At 41.9% G+C, this 25206-nt stretch overlaps 1 protein-coding gene across 1 annotated transcript in view; it reads left to right on the top strand.

Annotated features, from left to right (window-relative positions):
• Nucleotides 1-25206, top strand: part of SKAP1 (src kinase associated phosphoprotein 1) — a 276617-nt gene that overhangs the window by 219736 nt on the left and 31675 nt on the right. Inside the window, exons 5-9 of the mRNA XM_027094408.1 lie at nt 9228-9305; nt 10161-10244; nt 13226-13350; nt 16404-16467; nt 18594-18788. Of these exons, the coding sequence (XP_026950209.1) occupies nt 9228-9305; nt 10161-10244; nt 13226-13350; nt 16404-16467; nt 18594-18788 (546 nt within the window). The remainder of the gene's footprint in view (nt 1-9227; nt 9306-10160; nt 10245-13225; nt 13351-16403; nt 16468-18593; nt 18789-25206) is intronic.

Raw genomic sequence — 25206 nt, forward strand, 5'->3', positions numbered from 1 at the left:
TGAAATCTTTTGGTTTAGAGAGTAACTAAAATAAAGACTCCGGGATTCTGGTACCCTAATCCTCATGCAGCTTTCACCATCAACATTATTAAGTGCTCAGACACACATAGGATGTTTGCGTACAGGATGCAAACAAACGTACCTACGACGGTCAAAGAGAAAAATACCGTTTTTCAGGGAAATACAAAAACAAGACAAGGGGCCAAGTTCTCAGCCACTCAAGGCCTGTGTAGCTCAGAAATTGCAATCAACAGCCTTTTTCTGAAGTATACTCAGTTATCCATTTGTTAAGTTTGGCTCGGTCTTTGTCCATTTATGGTTTCCTCTGGACCCCATCCTTTGATGCTTTCCTGAAGATAGATAAGTTCTGGGGTGAAGAGAACCGGTATCTCAACGAGGCTGTGAAATTGGCTGGGAGATATAGTTCTCTCCAGGTGAGGTTCATGGCATTTTTTCCCAACTTATTTTTTTTTTTTCCCAAAATCCCGTTTGTCCATCCTCCTGTCATTCTCAGCACTGTGATTCCTCCCGACTTCTGCACCCACTACTTCCTCCTGGCTTTCTTGGCTACTTCCTTTCTTTCCCTTTTTTACTTTCTTATTTCACAGTACCAACTCTAGGATTAAAATAGTGACTATACAGCAGAACAAAAATGACTGGTTTTGGCTTTGGTGAAAATGATTTATCTAACAAATATTCACTCCCATATTGCCTTCTTAGACCCCAAGTCCCATAAGGCTGGAAGTGGTTTCAGTTCAGTTTAACAAACGTTTATCAGGCACCTACTGTGTGTACGAAGCCCCTGGGGATACAGAGAGTAACAGGTATATAACTAATGAATTGAACTGCCCTCTGTGAAAGGGACTAGATTTCCCACTGGCAGGTTTTCTTTAGGCTTCAAGAAGTTAAATAATTAGCACCAAACTCCTTGGAGTTTACTGAGTGTATTTTAGGGAAGGATCCTTCTTAATCCCACATCAGTTCAACAATTAAAGTACAGCCCTGCCTTGTGATGGGTTTCAGCTGTTCCAGCTCTGCCTCAGTCTAATTCTTACTCTCCTTACCTAGACAGTCGGGGTGCAAATACTGGCCCATCTCCTTGGATGCACAGCTCTATTGGATTCTTCTTTGTTCCCCTGTTTCAATCCAGGCACTATGATGTTTTGTTCATTTCATTTTTTTCATGGTGTTCTCTCTCTCTTCCTATGAATGTGAGATCTATTCTAACCCTCCTTCCCTTGCTAGGCCATCCTCCTCCCTCTTGCCTTCTACCCAGATCCACAGCTACATTCCTTTTCCTGGGAATAGTACCTTTTCTACTTCCTCATTCAAGGCTTCTAGCAGCTTTACATAGAAACGAAGGTCTTATGTAAACCAAAGCAAAGAGGCAAGAATGGAGAGGAGTATTGGGGGAAAGGTTTAGGGTCCCTGGGAGCCAAGACTGTACCCTACAGAAAATGGTATTAGAGCACAGAAGAGAGAGGATATAATTCTATGTGGGGAAACAGACAAAGATTCAGAAGGTTTGTGACATTTGAATTCAGTCTTAAAGGAGCACTCCCACCTCAGAAAATGGGGATACAGATTAGAATTTCCAACCAGGAAAAACAGCATGAGCAAAGGCCTGGCAGTGTAAAGTACACGGCATATTCCAGAAGGCAAAGTCTGTTACCTATTATTGCTGGAGTATTGGGAAGTATAAGGGGTTGGGAGAAAATGAAACTGGAAGGTAGGGTGAGACCAAGTTTTAAAGTTTTTGTGTGATGGAGAGCTTGAGTTTCATCCTATAGGTTAGGGAGAACCATTAAAGGCTGTAGCAGGAATGTGACATGGCCAGATATACGTTTCAGAAAGATGATTTCTGGCCATAGTATGGTGGACAGGTAGAAGTTAAACCAGTTAAAAAGTGACTCCAAACCCAGGTGGGGCTTTTTTCTTTCCTTTTCTTCATATTCTTATCACAATCCAGTAGAGTAGTAAATAAATAGATTTGAAAATGATATTTTGTCATTCATTTTTAAAGATATGCTCTCAAGTGACACATGTATAAAAGTGACCTGTCTCAGGATGAGAGGAAAATACAGTGATCCTTCAAGGTTTGTAAAAAAGACAAGTTTGGTGTTTGAAATCCTCTCCTCCTCCTTTTTAGAATCTCAAAGCTCTTTGAAGCGCCACGGTCTGGATTTGTGTCATGATTCTCACTTTGTCCTGCTGCCACTTACTGTGGTTTGGCTGCTAAAAAAGACTTCAGGTCGTTTGGATCTTTGTAGTTCTGTATTAAGGATGGATTCTTAGGATAAAAATAAAGCTGAAGGTGCTAAGTTATATATGTGTGTCATTAATAAAATCAGAAGACACAAGAGGCTTCCTGGGTTTAAACTGTTTTTGTGCAGATTACATGAATTCTCAACCTTTTTCCCACCATAACGCATGACCACCAACATTTATATGCCCAACCCACTTCCGTGGAACACCCACAATTTTGAAGAAACAATTTTTTTCAAGGAAATAAAGCTCTGTAGGAATTCTTGATTGCCATGATTATAATACTACATCAGATGTGTTTAATCACCGTAGACTGTGGCCTAAATAAGATACGCTATAAGTTATTTTTAATTGACTTTTCCCCTTAAGAAAGCATATTGAATGCAAATGGGTGGTGTTATTATAGAAAAACTTTGAATCCATTCTTATTCTTAAAGTGAATTATTCAAAATCTCTGCCAACACCTTCAACTGATCAAAAGACGCCCTGGTATCCTGATACCAGGATTGAGGATCAGTAAATTATTATATTGAATTAGTCTTTCTTTAAGATGAACTATTTACCTACCAGATGCTGTTGTTTATTCCCATTTATTTAGATGCTAGAAGTAGTGTGTTGAAGTTATCATATGTAGAGTTGGAAGTGCTTTTTTCTAAAACTTTCACTTCTTATAATAAAATCCGACTAAAAACAGAGACATGGAAGAGGACCCTCCCGGCAGACCACAGTCCTCTGTGGTAATTAGTGTGGCGCCTCTTTGTGGAAACAAGAAGGTTCTTCATATGCCATGAATATCGATGGTTTCTAGAAACCAATTTGGATATTTGACTTAAAAATCTTCTTTCTTTTTTTTTTTTTTTTTGCGGTACGTGAGCCTCTCACTGTTGTGGCCTCTCCCGTTGCGGAGCACAGGCTCTGGACGCGCAGGCTCAGCGGCCACGGCTCACGGGCCTAGCTGCTCCGCGGCATGTGGGATCTTCCTGGACCGGGGCACGAACCCGCATCCCCTGCATCGGCAGGCGGACTCTCAACCACTGCGCCACCAGGGAAGCCCTCCTCTTTCTTTTTAAACCAAGACCTCTTCCTTAGAGAGTAAATGAATCATGTCCGAGATTCCTGCATGAGCCCTACCCTAAAACAGGCTTCCCTTTTCTAGATATCACTCTTGTGAAGAGGCCTTACAAACCTTGGTGATCCAGCAGCATTTTTTGAGAGCTCCAGGTTTCTTCCTCTTGTATATTCTTTACCTTGTGTACCCTTTTATTACATTCTCTTACTTTCTTTCTTTTTTTAAAAAAGTTTACTTATGTATTTTTGCCTGTGTTGGATCTTCATTTCTGTGCGTGGGCTTTCTCTAGTTGCGGCGAGCGGGGGCCACTCTTCATCGCGGTGCGCAGGTCTCTCACTGTCGCGGCCTCTTTTGTTGTGGAGCACAAGCTCCAGACGCGCAGGCTCAGTAGTTGTGGCTCACGGGCCTAGTTGCTCTGCAGCATGTGGGATCTTCCCAGACCAGGGCTCGAACCTGTGTCCCCTGCATTGGCAGGCGGATTCTCAACCACTGCGCCACCAGGGAAGCCCTTTCTTTCATTTTTGTTCCGCATATCTGTTGATCTCTTGAATTTCACAGAGACCTGCCCTAGAAAGCAATTCCATAGGTTAGTCAGCCAGTACCTTACAAAGTAAACAAGAAATACAGGATCCTAAAATAATTTTTTGACATCAAGTATCAGAATAATCACATATCATGTCTGTTTCTTCTTCCATATTTAAATGGAGTCTCTCATGGGCGAGTGAGGTGGGAAGACTGTATCTTTCCTCAGGTACATCTGAGTGTGTCTCCTCAGCTGAAGCTCAGGGTGGTGGAAAGTGCATGGGCTTTTCCAGCTGAGCAACCTTCAGCAACTCCCATAATTTCAGTAAGCCTTTTTTCTAGTCTGTAAAGTGGAGATGATATTAATACATACCTCACAGGCATGCTGTGGAGCTCAAATGAGATGTGAAAATGCTTGATAAAATGCAGATTAAAACTTGTTAGGTTTTTTAAACCATTTTGTATTAAAACATATTAGTTTTAATCATTTTGTACATCAGTTATCTGCTTTTTTTCTTAGTACTTCTGCCCTAGAATCTCTCATGAATTTTCTATATCCTCAGTATAACAAGTTTCTTCCACAGATTTTTATACAGTTTGGTCTGTTACCTGGATTAACAGATTTTTTTAAAGACCTTAAAAAATTGGAGGGGAAACAAGAGTCCATGAAGATCTCCTGAATATTGTCTCCTGCACTGGTTTGCTAACCACAAACGTGTGATTTCTACCATTTTCTGACGTCCTTCTGCCTATCTCCAACTGCACTTGTTTTGTTTCTTAGCTTCTTATGTCACAGCTCATTGAAGAACCTGGTTAGGTACTTTGTGTTCAATCCCTTCCTTTCATCTGCTATCCAGTTTATTTCTCCATGAAATTAAAGCTGTTTGTTTGAGTGGCTTCTGTGTTTTGGAACTTTTAGATCCTAAGTCTATTATTATTAATGGCTTAGAATTTTTCACCTTACATGTGCTGCTCTACATTCCTTAATAAGTGAAGCACAAAGACAGAAAACTGTGAGGAATAAGTGTCAACTCAAGTAGATATTGAATGGAAGCACAGCAGTTTAAGACTTATGTAAGCCTGTCCCAAGGGACTAATGAAGGAAGAGTCATTGAAACCATTTTCCCTGTTATCATCATGTGTAGAAGATGAACACTTCTTGCCAGACACCTCAGTCATTTATTGACTGGTTCCTAAAAATTGAGAAAAAAGGAAGCTGAGGAAAAACAGTAACGAACTTATTAAAGAAGGACACAGAAACCAAATACAAAGGAGAGGATTTAACAAACTGATGGGGGATCAGCAACCACTGGACAGGAGAATACTACACCACCCACCCTACCTGCAATACCCCCTTTCATTTTGTCCGTTTGAGGCATTGTGATGCGTATGTTTGTCATTGTGTAAATGCACACACACACCAGTGATCTGTGAGTGAACTGAAATCACAAATGCAACTTGACCATTCCCAGCCTTCAAATATTAGATTTTCTCCAGCCTCATCCACCCAACACCCCAGGTCCTATATCACAGGTGGTTTAGTGAAAGAAACTGGTAAGCTTAACCCTGCCTGAAATTCACCCCTGGTAACGATCAGCCTCTGGGCTGGAGTTGGTTTGGTCTCCTTTTTCAAACAATTGAAAAGAACTTGAATTAGAAGGAAAGGGGAGGATAGGAGAAGTCCACAATTTAGGGAGGGGAAAGCGTTGAACAAAAGATGGGTTTTTTTAATCATGGATTTTCATTTCAGGTTGATTGAGCAAGAGACCAAACCAGCTACCTAGAATGAAAGTTTGTGGGCACTGTTTTTTTCTGCAGGAGCTGCAATCTTTTTGCAGTAGACATTGTGTGGCCTCTTATGCTATTAGCGTTGTGCTGTGGCGTTGCCGACTGACTTCTCCAATTCTCTTTTCTCAGTGGGCTAGAATGCAGCTGATTAAATAGGCCGTGACTCACATAAGCTCCCATGTCTTTTTTATTGACTGCTTTATGGAAATGGATCACACTCCAAAGGGTCCCCATTGTTGTTGCTGTGGGTGGCTGACTGAGGAGTCATGTTTAGTGCTGAGAGATCGACCCCTACTCTGTTGTTTTTTACTGCAGAGCTGGTATGGGTGGGATACAGGGTTTAAAGGAATCTGGATGAGGAGAAAAAGATGTCTCAGAATTTCTTTTATCTTTATCTGCTGTGAAAGTTGGGTGGCCATCACTTGTGTCTAACACTCTTCTCGCTCTTATGTTTATGACCCTACATCCTTCAGCTAAGTGAATCTTTCCTTTATATGGGCTATTCTGAGAGATTTAGTTAAGTGCAGTGGTAGAGAGAGATTATGACACTAATGTAATTCTGTTTTGTGCTGATATAATGTGATACACCCTTAGGTTTATCCAAAGGGCCATTTATTCCCAATAAATCATTTATATATTTTTTTCATTAAGGTGGTGATATCCTTTTTCAGGTAATGGACAGAAAGCCTCGATTTAAAAAAAAATTGTATACTTAAATATAAATGTTTTTGCCTTAAAATAGCTACTCATGGAATTGTTTGTAGCGTCTTCCTATTTTTATTATCATCCTGCAAAACATTTACATACCTTCTATTACATGTCAAGTAGCTCTGCAGATCGGTTCACTTGCCAGTAGGTGTAAATTCGGGCATACAAGACTCCTCCTGCGTCATCACACAGGACTGTGGCTTACGTGTGTATCCTCAGGACCACCAGTTCTTGATCAGTGGGACCCTAAGCTGACACTGAAAGAGGAGAGAGCTTGATTGCCACAGTGGCTTCCCATCTTGGACTGGGATGGATCTGGATCCCATCTGGGTTTATCTGATAGATCATGGAGGTAATGAGATTGCACTCAGAGTCAACTTTACATTGAGAACAGTTCTGTTATTGTACTCACCACAGAGTGCCTTAGACATAGAAGACAGTCAACAGAATAAAAATTGATTTGATCTAATCTTTTTTCCATAGCCATTCCAAACTTCACCCATAATCCCATTTTTTCCACTGCCCATAAGGGAATCCAGGCAAGAGAGTTCATCAATACAGATTCCCTCTGATAAAAAAGCAACATAACACACCTTACAAAAACACAGCATATAAAATACTGTATTTCCAGCTCTCTTACTCTTCAGAATCTTGTTGGTGAATGACCAAGAGAGGAAATTCAGTAACTCATTCAGTGCTCAGTTTTAGCAAACCAAGTGTGACTTTTGGGGTGAGAAGGTGGTAATGGTGCTGTCCCTAGTCTCCTAAAATTAGTGACTTGGAATTCAAACATTTCTGCTGCATTATGTCTTTGTTTTCTTGGTGGTGGCATTCTTGGGTTTCAGTTGGTGGGGAGAGAAAAGCCTCATGCTGAAAATGTACTGAAAGTAAATGAAATTAAATAAGCGAAGCAGTGCTCACCACTACTTGCTTCCCCCCTGGGTAATTCAATTCAAGCTCTCTCTCTGATGGCAACTCACAGGGACTGTCTCTGTCACCCCGCTGGGGCCTGGAGTCTTAACATCTAAATAAAAGTTTCACTCGAGCATTTTTTATGCTTCTGCCAGCAGGATCAGTGAGCTGGTGTGGGCACATTAATGTAATATTCATACTCACAGACTCTCCCCGCACACGAGGCAATGTCTTCCCATTTTCATAATTATAGATGTTCCATAAAATGGCGTTTAGATTTGCTTTAAAAAAGGAGGTTTGAATTCTAATAGAACGTTTAACATGTCTTTTAAGATTCAGACTCTCGACATCTTTAACAAGAAGCTGTGTCTCTAAGTTTAACAAGACCTTTTTAAAAAAGGGAAAAAATGGTGGGAAGAAAAGATGGAAACTCCAGGCTTAGGGGATCCTGTTTTTCTTATCCCCTGTGTCTTTCATTTAATTTTTAGGCCTCTAGGAGCAATTTTTTGACAGCGCTGCAGAGAGGATGGGCTCTCCTTCAAAGGGCCTTCTCAGCCATACTGGGTCCTCGCCCTCAGTACAATCTGCTTCTCTGTTTTCTTGGAGAGCATTTTCAAAGAGATATTAGAATTTTCAGAGGGGTGGGAGAAATGAAAGAATCCTAGACAAATGAACTTTCCTTTGCTGCTCTTCATCTCATGCGTGCACCCTGAGACCCATCTGGGAGGATTTATAGCAGCCACAGAGTTTGCTAACTGTAAAACACACAAATGAAAACAGTCTATGAACAAGGAAGTTGACAATACGGACAAATAGGATATAGAATCAGGCACTTAAACACCTAAAAAAGAAACTCTTCTGATCTATATTTTTAAAACTAAGCTTGAAACAGAAGCAAAAAGTACTTTTAGTTGCATTTTAAATCATCTTAAAATGTTATTTTTAAACAAAAAGTATTCAAAGCATTGAACAAAGTGCCAAGGCACAGCTACCACTGAATGTTAGTTATTGTCGATGTTAAGAAAACAATTGTGTGATTGAAAAAAATGATTCCACCCAAGAGTCTCAAGATATCGTATAGGTAACCCAGTTGATTCATATGCATTGTGCCTTAATTTGGTTTATATTTTGTTTGCTTTCTAAATTTTTTAAGGCAAACCAAAGGAGATTTGGGTTTGGGGACCAAAAAGAATAAAATTAGGATTATGCTAACCCACTCCCTTCATTTCTCCTAATTAAGAAATAGAGAGTTATATGTTTTAATTGTTTTTGTTGTTGTTCCTGTTTCATTTTATTTTTTTGAGGAGTAAATTCCTGCCTCATTGTCTCTGTCCTTTGCCCCTCCCTTCTGTAAGATAAGTATAAACCCCAGTGGTGGAAGATAGATTAGGATCTTGACTGCTCAATAAATTTGTACCTAACAAGGCTAATTGAAAGCCGAGAATGTTAGCAGCATACAATTAAAGGCTGATGTCAGATCCAGGTCTTCTCTGTGTAAAGGCTTCTACCATCCCTAGACTCTTACCATGACTTTGACAAAACCAGAATTTAGCAGCTATTGCCAAGTTCAGCTATGCAGAGCCTTTCTTTGTGTGAACTTAATAAAAATTATGTTCACTAAGGTGGCTTTCTGTTTGTTAGAAAAAGGTGTGTGTTTAGTTAAGCAAATTCTTAATTTTCTGGAGTCCTTTTCTTGCCAATCAGTACATGCTTAGGCTACCTCCCCTTGCACAAACTAATGTTATGTTTAGATAATTTTAAGCAATTTTAGCATTAGATATAATTAGGAAGAAAAAGAAAATTTACTTCCCCCCCCCAGTCATCTAGAAATTGTTTTATTTTGTGCCATATATAAGCAATAGGCCCTCTGCACCCCTTCATTAATGTAGATTATCTCAAGTAGCCCAAATAAATGAAAATTCTGTCCGATTTCAACAAAATATTTTGCTCTTGTTTCTTTTAGGAATGGAAGACATCACAAAAGGAGCTCAAGAGCTTGATAATATCATCAAGCAAGGATACTTAGAGAAGAAAAGCAAAGGTACTGACTAGACCCTCCGATCTCAGAACATTCCAGGAAGGGAAGGGAAATGAGGAAAAAGAGGGCTAGCATAAGGGGTACCTGCTCTATGCCCAGTACTATACTAGGCAGGGGTAAGGCAAAAGGAAGGGACGAAAAGAAAAGAAGTCTGGTGTTTGTGTGTAGGCTGAAGAGAGATGGCCCCAGATCTTCACTTCATCAGGATAGGGATTGGTTCTGCCTTGCTCACCTGGTACACAACAGGTGCTTAATAAATACTTGTCGAATGAATAAATGAATGACTATATTTTTGTTCTCATCTCTCAGTGTGCTCCCACAAAGAGTGAAACTATGTTGCTATGAGTGCAATTTTTATATCATATGTGAAGCAGCCCACTCTCAAGTTTTAGACAAGCCCCAGTCTTCAGCTTTCACTCTTTAATTAGAATAGGTTCTAGTAGGATTGGAATACCAGGTTTAACACTCAGGCAAATTGGCTTAGCACAAAGAAAGCCTTGCTCATGCCCATGGCCTGGAGTGTCATTTCGGTTTGCTGAAAGGCAACACATAGAGATCTCATGGAGAATTTTATAACTACAGGATGAGATTAGAACCTGAAAGATATAAAGGAAAAGTAGAGAAACAGCTGGGATCAGAGCAGGCAAAACCTGTTTAGAACTTGGACCTTTAACTGAATGAGTCCTCTGCACTCTGTGTCAACACGGGATAACCTGTGGGAGTGAAAGGGAGGGTTTTACAGTCCATTAACCTCGGAAATAAAACAATAACACACTGGACTGGGTGTTGTTGGATTTTACGGACTCTTCAGTGATTGTAGTTACCTGAATTTATGTCCCTTACTGCTGTTCTGTTTAGATCATAGTTTCTTTGGATCAGAGTGGCAGAAGCGGTGGTGTGTTGTCAGCAGAGGCCTCTTCTACTACTATGCTAATGAGAAAAGTAAGTGTTCTTCATTTGCACAGCAGCATCTCACTCCTGGATGCAAGCACTTCGTAAATTCTCAAGCACTTAGATCTCAACTTAGCAGTCCTTAACTAACACCCATAAAGGGATATGCTTGGGAAAGAAATAAGCCTGGGTAAATAATACCTTACTCATCACCAAAAACTCAGATGCCAATTTAGAAATTATAGCCCCTTTAAACACTAGGATATGTGGCCAGCATATAAAAAGGTTACCTTTTATTATGACTAATAACGCATTATCAAGGTTGAATACTTTGGCATTTAAAAAACAGAACCTCTGGGACTTCCCTGGTGGCGCAGTGGTTAAGAATCCACCTGCCAATGCAGGGGACACGGGTTTGAGCCCTGGTCCGGGAGGATCCCACATGCCGTGGAGCAACAGAGCCCATGCGCCACAGCTACTGAAGCCCGTTCGCCTAGAGCCCGTGCTCCGCAACAAGAGAAGCCACCACAATGAGAAGCCCGCGCACCGCAACGAAGAGTATCCCCCGCTCGCTGCAACTAGAGAAAGCCCGCACGCAGCAGCGAAGACCCAGTGCAGCCAAAAATAAAATATAAATAAATTTTTAAAAAAAGAACCTCAAACACTTTATAGGCATTAATAATATAGTTAAAATATTGAAAAAAATTAATTCTGAGAAGGATTTTAGCAGCTTACCAATGGCCCAGAAATAGAACCTCTGAGTCCAAACTCTCTAAGAGCAGGCTCCAAACTTTATCCTACTGGGTTCTGGGACGTAATCCAGTGGACATGCCTAGAGCCATGGAGTGCTGAGACCCAAATGGTTGCTGTCCCCTAGAGACACCCTTCAGCCAGATGGCAGCAGCTGCGAAGTGTTGACTCAAGCCAGAGGCAGCTTCTTAATGAGCCACCACTGACTCAGTCAAGCACAGCACTCATGAGCCATCCCTAAAAGACCCCCCATCCATGCTTAACACAGTTGCTTAGTTCGTGAGAAGGAACAGAGGATATAAGCACAAAGTGGAGGCAGCAACAAATAAACACAAGCTAAAAGTTGTTATCGTAGGTGAATGTAAACTTTCAAATAGGGGATACCCCCCTGCAGGGTTAGACTGCCCCAGGAGTAATTCTACAAAACAAGAGGGAGATAAAGTAAAGTAGCAATTCTTGTGGGGGCTTTCTTTGTGCTCTACCACCTTCTTACTGAGGCATGATCCAAAGTAAATCCTTTATTGTCCTTCCGATAATTTTCTGTTTCTCCTCTCTTCCTTCTTTCCCGGACTTATTCCTCTCCCAAAGCCTGGATATCCAGTCAAGGGAATAATCAGATACCTACACATTTGCCTTTGGACTTCCTGCACTTTTGGGACTAAGGTAGCAGAAAGAATAGCTTTGCTAAGTGACATGGAATCCTTAAGATTTGCTCTTGGACTTCAAGGCAGTTACCTCATTCTGCCTCTCTGCCTGCAACAGGTATCACTGACCTTCATCTTGAGTTCACCATCACAATTCATCAGAACCTTTCCTATACAGGGGTAAAGTGTGAAGCCCGACTTGGAAATGATAGCAGCATAGCTCAAAACCTGAGTGACAAGCCCCCTGTATCCTTCCAACCCCCAGCCCACTCTCAAATCCAGCAACTATAATTTCTCCCCTGAATTCTAGGCATACAAGCCAACCAGGTTTTATTTTCTTATTTTAAACCTTCAAACTAATATAACATATATGTCCTTGTAAAAATGTTCATCATTTCCCTTGCATTTAAATACTTGGTTGGCATCTCTGGATATAAAACTAGGTATCACGTTCATTCGTTCAGAATCCTTCCTACTCAAGGTGAGGAAGGAGAGCAAGAGCGAGAGGCTTGGAGACTTTTATTGACCATTTTGCCGTCAGAGTGAAATAAAAGCTGGTGACCAAAGAAACAACAAAACATTTTAGTGGCCAGTTAGAACAAGGAGAGATACTTTAACAAAAAAGATTCTGGTGTCAAAAAGCACTGTTGCATGGCTCCCTTCTCGCCAGTTACTTCTTATTGTGCCCAAGACATTTTCTTAGTAAGTATAGAGTGTTTGTGTATTTCTTTTAGCTCAACCAGGTGAGGACAGATTCTTTTTCTTTTCTTTTAATATTTTCTTCCCACTGCCATCCCTCTTATCATCATCATCAAAAAGCGACTCATTCCATGTGACACAGGACAGAAAGCATCACCCAGACACGGGGGTTCCATTCTTCTACATGTTCTGCCTGAACCACACCATGAGGACACAGAATCTTTGGGAACCAACCCCTCTTTTTCTGTTTCTAATGTTTTATTTTTTTAAAAAAGAGAATGACAGGCAGAGTAGTCTCTCCTTTCACTCACTTAGGGTCCTTTTCCTTTTATCTCCTTCCTCATCATCTAATGATACTCAGCAGTACTCTGCTACTTCCCAATTTGGCCTCTTGCAAGAGGGATAAAATACTGAGTTTTAATTATTCTCCCTCTAGCATAAATTCTCACCTGACCAGCAGGAGGGGGAGAGCACTGTAGCCCAAATGCTCCATAGGGCATAGGAGGAGAGCCTGGGAACTTATAATGCCCCCTTGCGCTGCTGTCCCTCCCCTCAAATGTGCTCTGCTGGCCCTGATAATAACGTTTCAGTTCTGTAATAGCCTTCAAGAGCCTCACGTTTTCGGCCACACTCTCCCTGCTGTAATAATTCCTTCTTTCTGTTATTATAGATCTCTTAACATTCTAATAAATTCTCTGTCTCTGTTGTACTCTTTTGGCTAAGTAACCTTTCACGTTGCATTGTCCTAGCTTGGCAGTGATATCTGCCTTGCTGTCGCGGTAGCCTCTTCTTAAGCTTCAGTAATAACCTCTCCTTGACTGTTGTGGTTCCTCAGGGATGTAACAGCTGTTTCTGTGCTTTTATTTTACATCCAGAGAAGATGCCCTCCCTTGGCAGTTGCATCTCTCTGGAGATACAGGGAGCTTTCCTGTCTTGCAGGCAAGCAGCCCAAAGGGACCTTTCTCATTAAGGGCTACAGTGTACGGATGGCCCCCTACCTGCGAAAAGATGCCAAGAAAGAATCCTGCTTTGAGCTGACCTCCCAGGATAGGCGCAGCTATGAGGTAGGATGAGCCGAGGCGATGGAGATCCTCATTGGTGTTGCAGTTTCGTTCCATATTGCATGTGAGTGGTGGTTGCTGTGCTGGGCGCCATCTTTTCTTTGTTACCTCTCGTTTCTTACCAAGACCTTCTCTCTTGACACGTCCTCACCTTTGCTATGTTGTGCCCACCCTCCTGTTGCCACTTTTATCCTAGATACTGCCTTTGCTTGGCTTCCGTCTCTTCATCCCTCCCCTTCTCATCTCACTCTGTAGGTGAGAATCTTGGCTATTGTAGCACACAATCTAATTCTTTATTCAGAGTCTCTAATTTCATGGCTTTAATTCCCACTCTATTTTTCAACTGCTTATCTTCACTTCCTTCCTTGAAATCCAGAAAAAGAGAAATCTGGCTATAGAGTGAAAAATAATTCATTTTCCCATATTCTTCTTGCTATCCAATATAATCTTCCTGTGTGTAGATGCATTGCATATCTCTGGAAGGATTTCTCGGATACTGGTAGCAATGATTACTGAGTAGTAATAGTGACAACTGAGGGAACTAGGAGGACCTGAGTGGGGGTGAGAAAGACATTCTTCACGGTGTTCATTTTTATATATTTTGATATAATATAAAAGGGAATATAATAGGTAATGCACTATAAAATTAAGGCAACAAAAAATGTCTGACTATGGGACTATAGTGATTTTCACCAAAAATATACTTTTACACGTGTGTATATAGATACACATATCGTTTCCTCCTTGTTGGTTATTTTTATCACAATTTTACTAAAACAATTTAGAAAAACTTTAGCTAACTCAAGAAAAAGAGAAAAGCCATGCTAGGGTTAATATTGAGTAACGCTTTGACTCTTCAAGTTTTTCTCAGCACTCATTCTTTTATGTTTCTACAGTATCATAACCCTTATTTTGATAAGATGACCTAGGTCTTAATTATGTAATTTCAAAAAAACTTTTAAGTTAAACTAAACTTTTCTATAGAGTCTTTTGTAGATGTATCTAAGTTATTTTTTAGTATTAAGTTCTTATTTGATTCACCCAGATCCAGATAAAAATTTATACGATAGGTCTAAAGCAGTTTCCCTAGGCTTTTTTTATAGAAATGTGTTCTTAAGAAATCAAGACTGACAATATATATTAATAAGTTTTAAACAGGAATCTAGGTTTCTTTTTTTTTAACCTCTTTATTGGAGTATAATTGCTTTACAATGTTATGTTAGTTTCTTGCTGTATAACAAAGTGAATCAGCTATATGTATACATATATCCCCATATCCCTTCCCTCTTGCGTCTCCCTCCCACCCTCGCTCTAGGTGGTCACAAAGCACTGAGCTGCTCTCCCTGCGCTATGTAGCTTCTTCCCACTAGCTATCTATTTTACATTTGGTAGTGTATATATGTCCATGCCACTCTCTCACTTCGTCCCAGCTCACCCTTCCCCCTCCCCGTGTCCTCAAGTCCATTCTCTATGTCTGCATCTTTATTCCTCTCCTGCCCCTAGGTTCTTCAGAACCTTTTTTTTTTTTTTAGATTCCATATATATGTGTTAGCATATGGTATTTGTTTTTCTTTTTCTGACTTACTTCACTCTGTATGACAGACTCTAGGTCCATCCACCTCACTACAAATAACTCAGTTTCGTTTCTTTTCATGGCTGAGTAATATTCCATTGTATATATGTGCCACATCTTCTTTATCCATTCATCTGTCGATGGACGCTTAGGTTGCTTCCATGTCCTGGCTATTGTAAATAGTGCTGCCGTGAACATCGTGGTACATGTCTCTTTTTGAATTATGGTTTTCTCAGGGTATATGCCCAGTAGTGGGATTGCTGGGTCACATGGTAGTTCTAGTTTTAGTTTTTTAAGGAATCTCCATATTGTTCTTCACAGTGGCTATATCAGTTTACAAGGAAACTAGGTTTCTTATATAGTACATGTCTTTATCTTACCCTAATGGCCAGATAATAAACATGTTTTTCAGGAACAGGCATTTCAAGTTGATTCATTCAAAATAAAAAATTACTAAAGCTTGATGCTTGACTGGCCTGTTTTGTGAATCAGGATGTAGAGTTTGTTTACTTCTTCTTTTCTTTGGCCCATTGATTCCAAGTCATTACCATGGTCTGTGCATTCTTCCTCTATAATATCCTTTGGATCTGTCCCCTCTTATTTACTCCTACAGCCATCACAATAGTTAAGTTCCTATCACTTCACGCAGAGGACTAGTTAAGTAGCCTTCTAGTTGTTCTTCTGTCTCTAATTTCTCCCTATTTCAGTCTCTCCTACTCACAACTATTGAAAGAATCTCCCACTCCTTTTGCGAGAATTTACAGTGGCTCCCTATTGCCTACATGTTAAGTCTGAATTCCTAATACTCAGAGCCCTTTCATCAACTCTTCTCTGATCCTCCAGCTTCATCTGTTACTGTTCTCCAGTCAAGCTGATCTGCCTACCTTCCCTATACATCATGGTCTCGTTTCTAATCTTTGGCAGCTGGTTCTCCCTACCTGAAACGTCCAGTTCCCTCCACCAGTTTCCACCAACTCTTTTTAAAAATCCAACCAAAACAGTATTCCTTCAGCACGCCTCCCTGGCTTACCATAGGCAACGATAAGTGCTCCGTGTCTTCTCTCAACATCCAGCTGTTATCAAATTCACTTACTTTGTCGTGTTCCCATGTCAAGGGTGTATGCTGTCTCCAAAACTGATGCATTGATCTGAAGTCAGGAATTGGGGTTTGCCTTTTTTTTCCTGTAAACTGTTCTCAATAAATGCCTGATGAATGAATGGGCAATCAAATGAATGAATGCACATGAACATGAATCTGGATTCAAATCCAGCTGTCAACGTTGGGTATGCAAAATGGCTGAAGGAAAAAAATCACTTTGAGTGGGATTTTGATCTTTTTGCTAAATATTAAGCAGGCAGAGAATCCTGAGCTTTCAACTTGACTCTGCAAGTCCGCTCACAAGGTTCCTCCCCTTGAACCTCCCTAAAGGATTCACGGAAATTTTAGTGAAAGTGATAAATTAATTCACTAATTTTTCTCTAGTTTACAGCTTCTAATCCAGCTGAGGCCAGAGACTGGGTGGATCAAATAAGTTTCTTGTTAAAGGGTAAGTATTATTATTACAGAAGTAGTACTTGAGTGCATTTGCAGTTGACATTCTATTGCATAAATATAATCCACAGGCTTCAATATATTTTTATCTGCCCATTCTCCCTATCATATCCCTCATATGGTAACAACAAATAGTGACATGGGTGAATCAGAAGGAAAAGAAACCATCAACCTGGAAAGGACCTCTGATATCATTCTAGCTCATCCACCTAACTACAGGCAAATCTGTAATATTTGTAACCACCAGAAAAGAGATGCTGAAAATCAGCTCAGCTCAATTCAGTGTCTCCTAACCCCTTACATTCTGGAAAGGAAATTCATGATACCAAAGTCATCTAGATGTGGTTTAGGGTCCAAAATCTTCTAGTTTTAGTCAGGTAGAAATCCATACTCATCTAGGTGGCCTTCAATGACATTGGACATTAAAAACAAATTGCTGTTTCCCAAGCCACAGTCAAATGGTCCTTACTTTGGATGGGAAAAGTCCTGCCTGAAGATGTTAAATGACTGCTCTTAGAGTACCCTCTGCTGGCCAGCCTGTAGGCACAGCAGTGATAGTGGCCCAGGAAGCCTTGTCTGGGAGTGGCCTGACAGGTAGAAGTAGCCAACCTTGAGCCTGTCACCTGGCATCAGATAACCCTCATGATGGTATACATACATCATGGCAGGACCCTGCCTCTGCAGAAAGGCAGAAACACCAACTTTGTAAATGGCCCCAAGACCTAGGGAGAAGTACATCAACCTAAAAACACCAAGCCTTTTCATCTCCGTTTTTTATTCTGCTATAAGATTTTATTGTGGATAAAAAGAGGGAAGCACCGGAGCTTTAATTATGATTGCCTGTTTTACTCAGTTTATGCCTTTGCTATCACAAGAACAAACTATTGCATCTACCAAGAGCATCACGTATAATAGACTAGAACTAGGCAAACATGAACATTGATGGCGAGACCACAGGGTACACTCTCATCTAGGTGCATTGGATTTATGCGTGTAATATACCCCTAAGTGTGTAAACTTCAATAAAACTCCAAGCAGCTTTATTGAGCTGTACCCTATGGTAGTTTCAGAATCCCACATTGAAGAAATTATTCATTCCATTTTATTTTAAAACAAAATAATAACATATGGTTTAAGCCACAAATGTGTCTTTGATCCCTTCCTCCTATGAGGTGGCACCAGAATTCAGATGAAAATAGTTGCAAAATCTTTATTAAAAGCCTAATCAAGCCGAACGGTTTTATTATGTTTTGAAATGAACATCGGATGTCTCTCCATCCTTTCCTTCCCCAGAGCACCCTACCTGCTCTCGCCCATCCTGCAGAGGTCCCTCAGCAGGGTTTCAGAGAGCACTCTGTACTACACATCAGAGAATGAACCTTCCCAGTCCCCCATTAAAATAAAAAACCAATCTCCGTCTCCCGCCCTGTGCCCCCCAGTGCTGTAATGGCTCAACATCCTCTATGCGGTGACCCACTTTAAGGTCAGCCAGACTGTACAGTTGCAAAAGGGCATGGCAACCACATCGCTCAGCCGTTCCATTTGGTGTTGTATTACTGTTATATTTTCCCACATCCCACTTTCTCTTCCTCTTCCACTTTTGCCCACTCTTCTCTTTACAAGCAGACGTCTCTGAAGTTCTGCAGTGAGATCATGGGGGAGATGAGCGTGTGATAGCTCAGGTATCCTACAGCAGCCACCGTAGTTCCCAGGCTCTGTGTGCATCAGAGAACCCAGGGCATCACTCATCCTTCCAGTTTTCCACTTGACAAGCAGCGCGAGGCACGCTGGCATTTCCTCTTCTGGCCTATTTTCTTCCCTTCACCTCGTGTGCTCATTCACACACCCATACTTTTCAGGGGTGCTTCATCCTGATCAAGTTTTATCGCAAGGAAGGATTTATGTTGATGGTTTAAACCTGACGCAGTGCTAGCCTGGCCTTTTCTGTAGATTTCCTGCCACCAAGGCCCGCACTAGAAATAACAGCACTTAACCTAGTGTTTCGTTTTCTTTTGACATGTTTTATTCTCACCCCTCCTCCACCTTCTCCCTCTTTCCTTCCCTGCCTTATTCTTTTCTTTTTCTCCCTATCTTGATTCACTCTCATCTCCGCCCCAGCAGACCTGAGCTCCTTAACCATTCCATGTGAAGAGGAGGAGGAAGAAGGGGAGAAAGAGGAAGAGACATATGATGATATCGATGGTTTTGACTCCCCAAATTCTGGTTCCCAAAGCAGACCCATGATCTTGCATGGGAGTGTGGGGCTCAAAGAGCCCATGGAGGAGAAAGAAGAAGATATTTATGAAATCTTACCAGGTGAGAAATTTCATCTTCTAATTATCTTCCTCTAGTTTAGACACTCTTGACCTGGTGGAAGAATATAACTTGGACAACTCCAGAGGAAGCCAAACCTCTGAAGGAGACGCGGTAGGGAAGCTTCCACGGAGCTTCTGTGATTCCCAGCACAGAAGCTCTCCCCTGCTCTGGGGGCAAGATGGATTGATCAGGGAGTGTCTTTCATCTCTGCATGTGAAGTAATTTATTACAAATGTCAACAGGTTAAAGAGTCAAGAATACTCATGTTGGTTTTCGTTGGTTTACTGCGCGTTTCATCAGAATTCTCTAGTTTGAACTTATTTTCTGTGTAATTGTGAGGATAATGGAAAGTCACCTCAAATGATGAAGGATATAGACTGAAGAAATATAGATAAATGCTGACAAGTCTTTTCAGTAACACAGCAAAGCCCTGATAGAGCACAGTTCACCGCTGCCTAGTTTAGATATACCACGAATCAAATTGCATCTCTTGCTAATAAGCCTAACGTGTGTCCTCTGCCCACCATTACAGCAGGTCTACTGTACGTATTTCTTTTTTCACAAAGGCGTGATAACCGGCATCTCAAAAACTGTGTAGTCATCACTGCGCCCGCACAGCCACTTCCTGTGTGGGTAACAGCAGCTGTTGAACAGTGCAGAGCACAGTGGGGGTCAGACTGTGCAAAAAAACGAAGCCTGAGCCTTTTAACTGTGAGCTAGTTAGACCATGGGAACGCTGAATCTTCAAGACCATTCAGAAGATCGCTCCTGTGGAAATTTGCCAGGAGTTCAGTGCTCTGCTGAGAAATTCAAGTTAAGCCTAAATTTATAGCAATTTAAACCTCAGTCCCAGATGAACGTAGGAGCTAAGGTGAACAGAACATTCAGGCCCCTGAAGACAGGGCTGTTTGCTAAAAAGCATTGTCAGTAAGCAACTGGCATTTCAAGGCTTCCTAAGAAGAGGGTCCAACCCTGTCAACGCCACATTCATCTCTCCCTTGGGGAGAAGCCATGTCATTGCTTCCTGGGACTTCACCCACCCAGCCAGCCGACAAGGAGAGCCTGCTTCTTCTCCCAGCACTTCCAGCCTCTGCTAGTCCCAACTTCCCCAGCCTTTCTGTTGTGTTTTATTATGCAAATGATATCTTGGTTGAGGTCGAGCCATTTCTTGTGTCTGAAGTTAAAAAAAAAAATGATAATTTCCTCAGCAAGTCATCGTCGTTAATGAAGTTTTACAAAAACAGATACAACCAAAGGAAAATAAAATTTCACAGGTGATAAATTTTTCCAATTTCCCTGGCAGAATTCGATAGGATTGTTAAATTAAGAGTGAAGGTGTCTGTTAGAAAGCAACGAGCAGTGATGGGTAATTTTATAGACTGGAAAATTGAATCAAATTGCTACATTAAAACACAGCTCCTCTGAGAATCTTCCCTCTCACGGTCTGCTCCATTGCAACAGCAGGGTGCAGAAATGGATCTAATTCACAACACTCTCTAAAAGGAGATGTACTCCCCAACTCGGCCAGAGATTCCTGGTGAGCTCACATTCCACTCACTACTGTCCCAGGCTGGGGGAGATATCCAGGTGACACTCCACTTGGGGTCACAGCTGTGGAAGAGTGCTCTGGGAAAACCTTACAGAACCACCCAGACCTCTGGGGAGCAAATAAGGGCTGTTTCATGCACCATGTTTACTCCTCAAAGGAGCAGGCAAGAGGGAGCTGGTGCTCAGACACACAGAGCGAAGGAGAGTAATGGGAAAGAGGCCTCAGAAAATATGATGGGATTGAGACCATCACCTTACCCCAGGGGGGTCAATGAATGTATGATTGGCTTCTTAACAACCATCCTTCCCGCACCTCGTAAAATCCTACCCTTGACCATTGCAGCACTGCCCACGGTGCCAAAGTTCACACCAGTCTGGATCCTGGAGTGGTCTCCAAGGGCATGGAGACTGCACGGCTTTCTCTAGGAAAGCCACTTACCCTCTGCTCACAACAACTGTCCCTCAGAGGTGAGGAAGGCCACATCATAGGAAAACCAGGGTCTCTTTCCGCAGGTTAGGGCAACGGCAGCCAACTTGCTTATTAAGTTTCCAATGGACAAGGCTGTACCCAGCCAACAGGTTCTTTCCCAAAATCTTTTATCCATCACAGTTTTTAGAGGCAGCAATTGAAGTTGGGATAAATTGGCATTTAATTATAATATGAATATTTCAGACACAAGTCTCCATCAGCTAGCTTCCTGCCCATGCCACTCAGCTTGTTGCTTCTGACATTGCTGTTAGTTTTGCATGTGCCACACTACCCATCCTGGAGGAATTGAGAGGGAACGTGAGGGAGCCTGACACTGTCTCCCCTCTGCCACCATCTCACAAGACCACCCACCGAGCAGTGGCCTGTGAGACACAGCATGGTGTTGCAGGTAAAAGTGCTGGCTCTAGGTCAGGATGGACCTGCTCTGCCACCTGCTAGCTGTGAGACCTCGAGCAAGTTATCTGCCCCCTCTCTCAGGTGTGATTTTCCCACCTATAAAATGGGGATAACAGTAGTAGCTGTCATAAAGGGATGCCTGAGAAGCCTGGAGCTGATGTATGTAAGGCACTTAGAGCCCGGGCTTACAGGGAGCAGTCAATACATGCTGGCTCTTCTCCATTTGGTGGTATTTAAATAGGAAGTGTTACCTCCTTGAAGAACTGGGAATCGGCTCATTCCCCACCTTCACCAACGAGACCTGAGACGGTCTGGTTGGACATTCTCAGCGGTATGTGTGAAGCAGGTGAAACTGAAAATCCTGAGCAGATGGAAAGTGGATCACGCCTTCTGCTCAGGCCCCATTTTTACTGCAAGGACAGGTGCTGGGTGGAGGAACAGTCGACAGTAAGGTTGGATTGTGCTAACATTGCATACCCATCAATAGTCAAATGACTTGAGCCTCTCACATGTGTCTCATGATAACAGGTAAATGTGCTTTGTAAATGATTTTGCTTCTCCTTCCTCTTTGGCATGGGGCCTATACAAGCCTCATTGTCTCTATGTGGAAGGCGGTATGAGATCTCCTCCCTTCCAGAATATAATTTCAATGGGCTTCCTAGCTGAAAGAAAAATGCCTGTAACACATACCAAGTCAATACAAAAATGTTTTTTCCTAATCAAAATAATGTATGGGTCATCAAACTAAATGTACAACATCACATTAATCATGGGAAATTTGCATTTGCTACGTGGCTAGCACGCTCTTTCCCGTGAGGGAAAACCAGAGCACTGGAGGTTTTCAGCCAAGACCACAGTGTTAGTCCCAGATAATATGGTTTCAGGGTTGGTATCCGCTGGGATTTCTGAACATCCACATTAAGAATACGGGGACCCTTGATGTTTAAGATCTCTTTTGCAGTAGATTCAACTGTAGGATTCAAAATTCCATAAAAGTACAGCTTTTTATCAGGTTTCTCTTTGTCTGGGGCCTCAAGCCTGGAATCCAGCAAGGCACCTGAGACCACTGAAGCGCTGTAACTGGGGCCTCGCAGCAGCTGCGGTGGCAGCAGAATCTGGCTGTGTTCTCTAGAGAGATTTCAGGAGAGGAAACAGAAAGAGAGGCAGAGAGTCCTCCCTGGGTATTTCTATGCACATTCCGATGCTGCCCGCACTGCCCTGGAGGGTTATTATAGACCCCAGATTGCTTTATAATAAAGCATATAACTGGGTTTTTTTATAATTTGAGTCGGTTGGAAACAAGCATTCTTTGAAATTATTTTTCCCCCACATACAGCTGTCCAGACCCACAGGAAGGGGGAATGGTGATAGTAAGAGGTCTAAGGAAAGAAATAAAGCAGACACCAAAAATACAAAATTTATGAAAAAACAATTTCCAACTTCATAGGAAAGCAACACTCCATGAGGGGAACATCAAAGAAGAGTCAACGCCATCATCAGGCCCCTTCTGAGCTTCTTGGCCTTTTCTTCCTCTCACTCCCATGCACCCTAGGCCCTAGGCACACCGTGCTTTTGGTCAGCACCAAAACTGGAATCGTGTATTTTCTTCTACCTAGAATCCGCACCCTCAGTCTATGAAACCCAACACATTCTGCTCAACTGTGTCTCCTCAGTGACAGCCTCCCAGAGACTCAGCTGGAATTGAGCTCTGTTTCAGCCTTTACCACAGGGATTTGTATTCAGGTCTTTCTCCTCCAATTAGTAGGTGCTCAATTATTATTTGTGAAATTAAATTCAGTGCATTGCAAGTGTTGCAGTTACCACAAATTGAGTTTAATATCTAGTATATCAAGACCATACCATGGAGATAGGATGCAAATATTTTGAAGTAACAGTTGAGATTACCAGCTATGCAACAGAGAATTAAATGGGTTATTAGCATCGTGGTCATATTTGCCATGTTGTCTGAAGAGGTGCTGTAGCATCCATGGATTTATATCTATGTGTGCTGTGGAGTGGTTTCTATTTCCATTTTTTCGCATGTTCCCTTTGCACATGTATTTCTGCTGCATCTGTCACCAGAGCACCTTGACATCTGGTTGCACACTGATACATTTGGCATTTTTTAAGCTTCTGTCACTTTGCTTTATTTGGGAGAAGTGACTTCCCTCTTTCTTATCTAGTCATTTTTTGAATTTTATTCCCGGTTCAGCTGATGTAAGAGCAGCACTTCAGAAAGGAGCCAGGTGTCATGGGAAGCTGGCTCCTCTCTGGGCCCCCGAGGTGGAGTCAGTGTCCTATTCCTCTCAGCCTCTCATTAATGTCCCTGACATTGTGCCAAGAGTGTTGATGGAAATCAACTCTCTGGATGGTGATGCTAATTTGTGATACCCCATGGTTCTCTTACATGTTCACACAGTTAACAGAATCTTCCTCAACTGTTTTCCCAACTGAGATGAGATATTTGGGAATCAAGTAGAGCATTTTATGTAATAAGTGGTCAGTAATCTTTAGAGGTTAATTTGTTTAAAGCCTATGTAAGGTTGGGGTCTCATATGCCCTGTTAGGAGCAAGGACCATTATAATCTATTACTGTGTAAAGCTGAGCTAGCACATAAATTTTACTTCCTTCTTAAATGAAGATGTATTTTAGCAGATGTCACGCTAAAATGCCTAATAATATTCTTATAGAGAAGTTCAGCAAGCTCTTTAGCCTATAAAACATTTTATTTTTCAAAATAATCTTTTTAAAATTAAAGCCTCAGGACTTCCCTGGTGGCACAGAGATTAAGAATCCACCTGCCAGGGGCTTCCCTGGTGGCGCAGTGGTTGAGAATCCGCCCGCCAATGCAGCCACTCGCTGCAACTAGAGAAAGCCCATGCGCAGTAACAAAGACCCAACACAGCCATAAATAAATAAATAAATAAATAAATAAATAAAAGAATCCACCTGCCAATGCAGGGGACACAGGTTCAAGCCCTGGTCTGGGAAGATCCCACATGCTGCGGAGCAACTAAGCCCGTGCGCCACAACTACTGAGACTGCGCTCTAGAGCCCGCGAGCCACAACTACTGAGCCTGCATGCCACAACTACTGAAGCCCGCGCACCTAGATCCCGTGCTCCGCAATGAGAAGCCACCGCAATGAGAAGCCCGTGCACCACAATGAAGAGTAGCCCCCACTCGCTGCAACTAGAGAAAGCCCACGTGCAGCAATGAAGATCCAACACAGCCAAACATAAATAAATAAATAATTAGTTAATTCATTAATTAAAAAAAAAATAAAGCCTCACCTTACAGATGAAAAAAAGAGAGAGAAATTTGGCTGTTTAACCCCTTTTTGTGAGCAAAGAGCCTTTTTTTCTGTTGCCATATAATCAGTTTTCTAGACTTTGGAGTTTGAAAAATACCAGTTTGATTTCACTGAAGGATCCAAGGTAAATTGTATGCCTCTGTGTGTATGGTGCCCTTTGAAGCTGGGAAGGTGCTGAGAGGTGTGCCTTTCACATGCAGTTGTAGAGGGCACTCTCCTCACCAGATGATGGCCCCCATACTCGCTCTCTCAAAGGCCGCAGAGGCACAGCACCCAGCCTCTCACTTCAGCAGCTAGGCTTCTTGACTGGAGCCCACTTTCAGCCACCCGGGAAGGACAACGTTAGATAGAACAGATGTAGGGACTGGAGCTTCCCGGTTCACATCCATCACCATAGCACTTAGTAATGGTGGCAAACAATATATAAGATCTACGGCCAACAGTCTGCTTTCTTTCTAGGTGACTCCACAGGCGCAACGGTAATCAGAGTATCTGTTCTGGAATTGAACTGCATAAATAAAGCAGAGTTTTATTTTTTCCACTTTTGTATCATGACTGGATTAAGTGCTGTTGCCTGAAAGGATAAAGGAATCAAGTTTTAGTTTTCATTTTTATCATTGCAAATACATTTACATTCTCCTATTTTACAAATGCAAAAGCAGGCAAGCCAC

Source organism: Aethalodelphis obliquidens, unplaced genomic scaffold (assembly GCF_003676395.1).
Source record: "Aethalodelphis obliquidens isolate GAN/ISIS:26980383/991018 unplaced genomic scaffold, ASM367639v1 scaffold89, whole genome shotgun sequence".
NCBI classification, from domain to species: domain Eukaryota; kingdom Metazoa; phylum Chordata; class Mammalia; order Artiodactyla; family Delphinidae; genus Aethalodelphis; species Aethalodelphis obliquidens.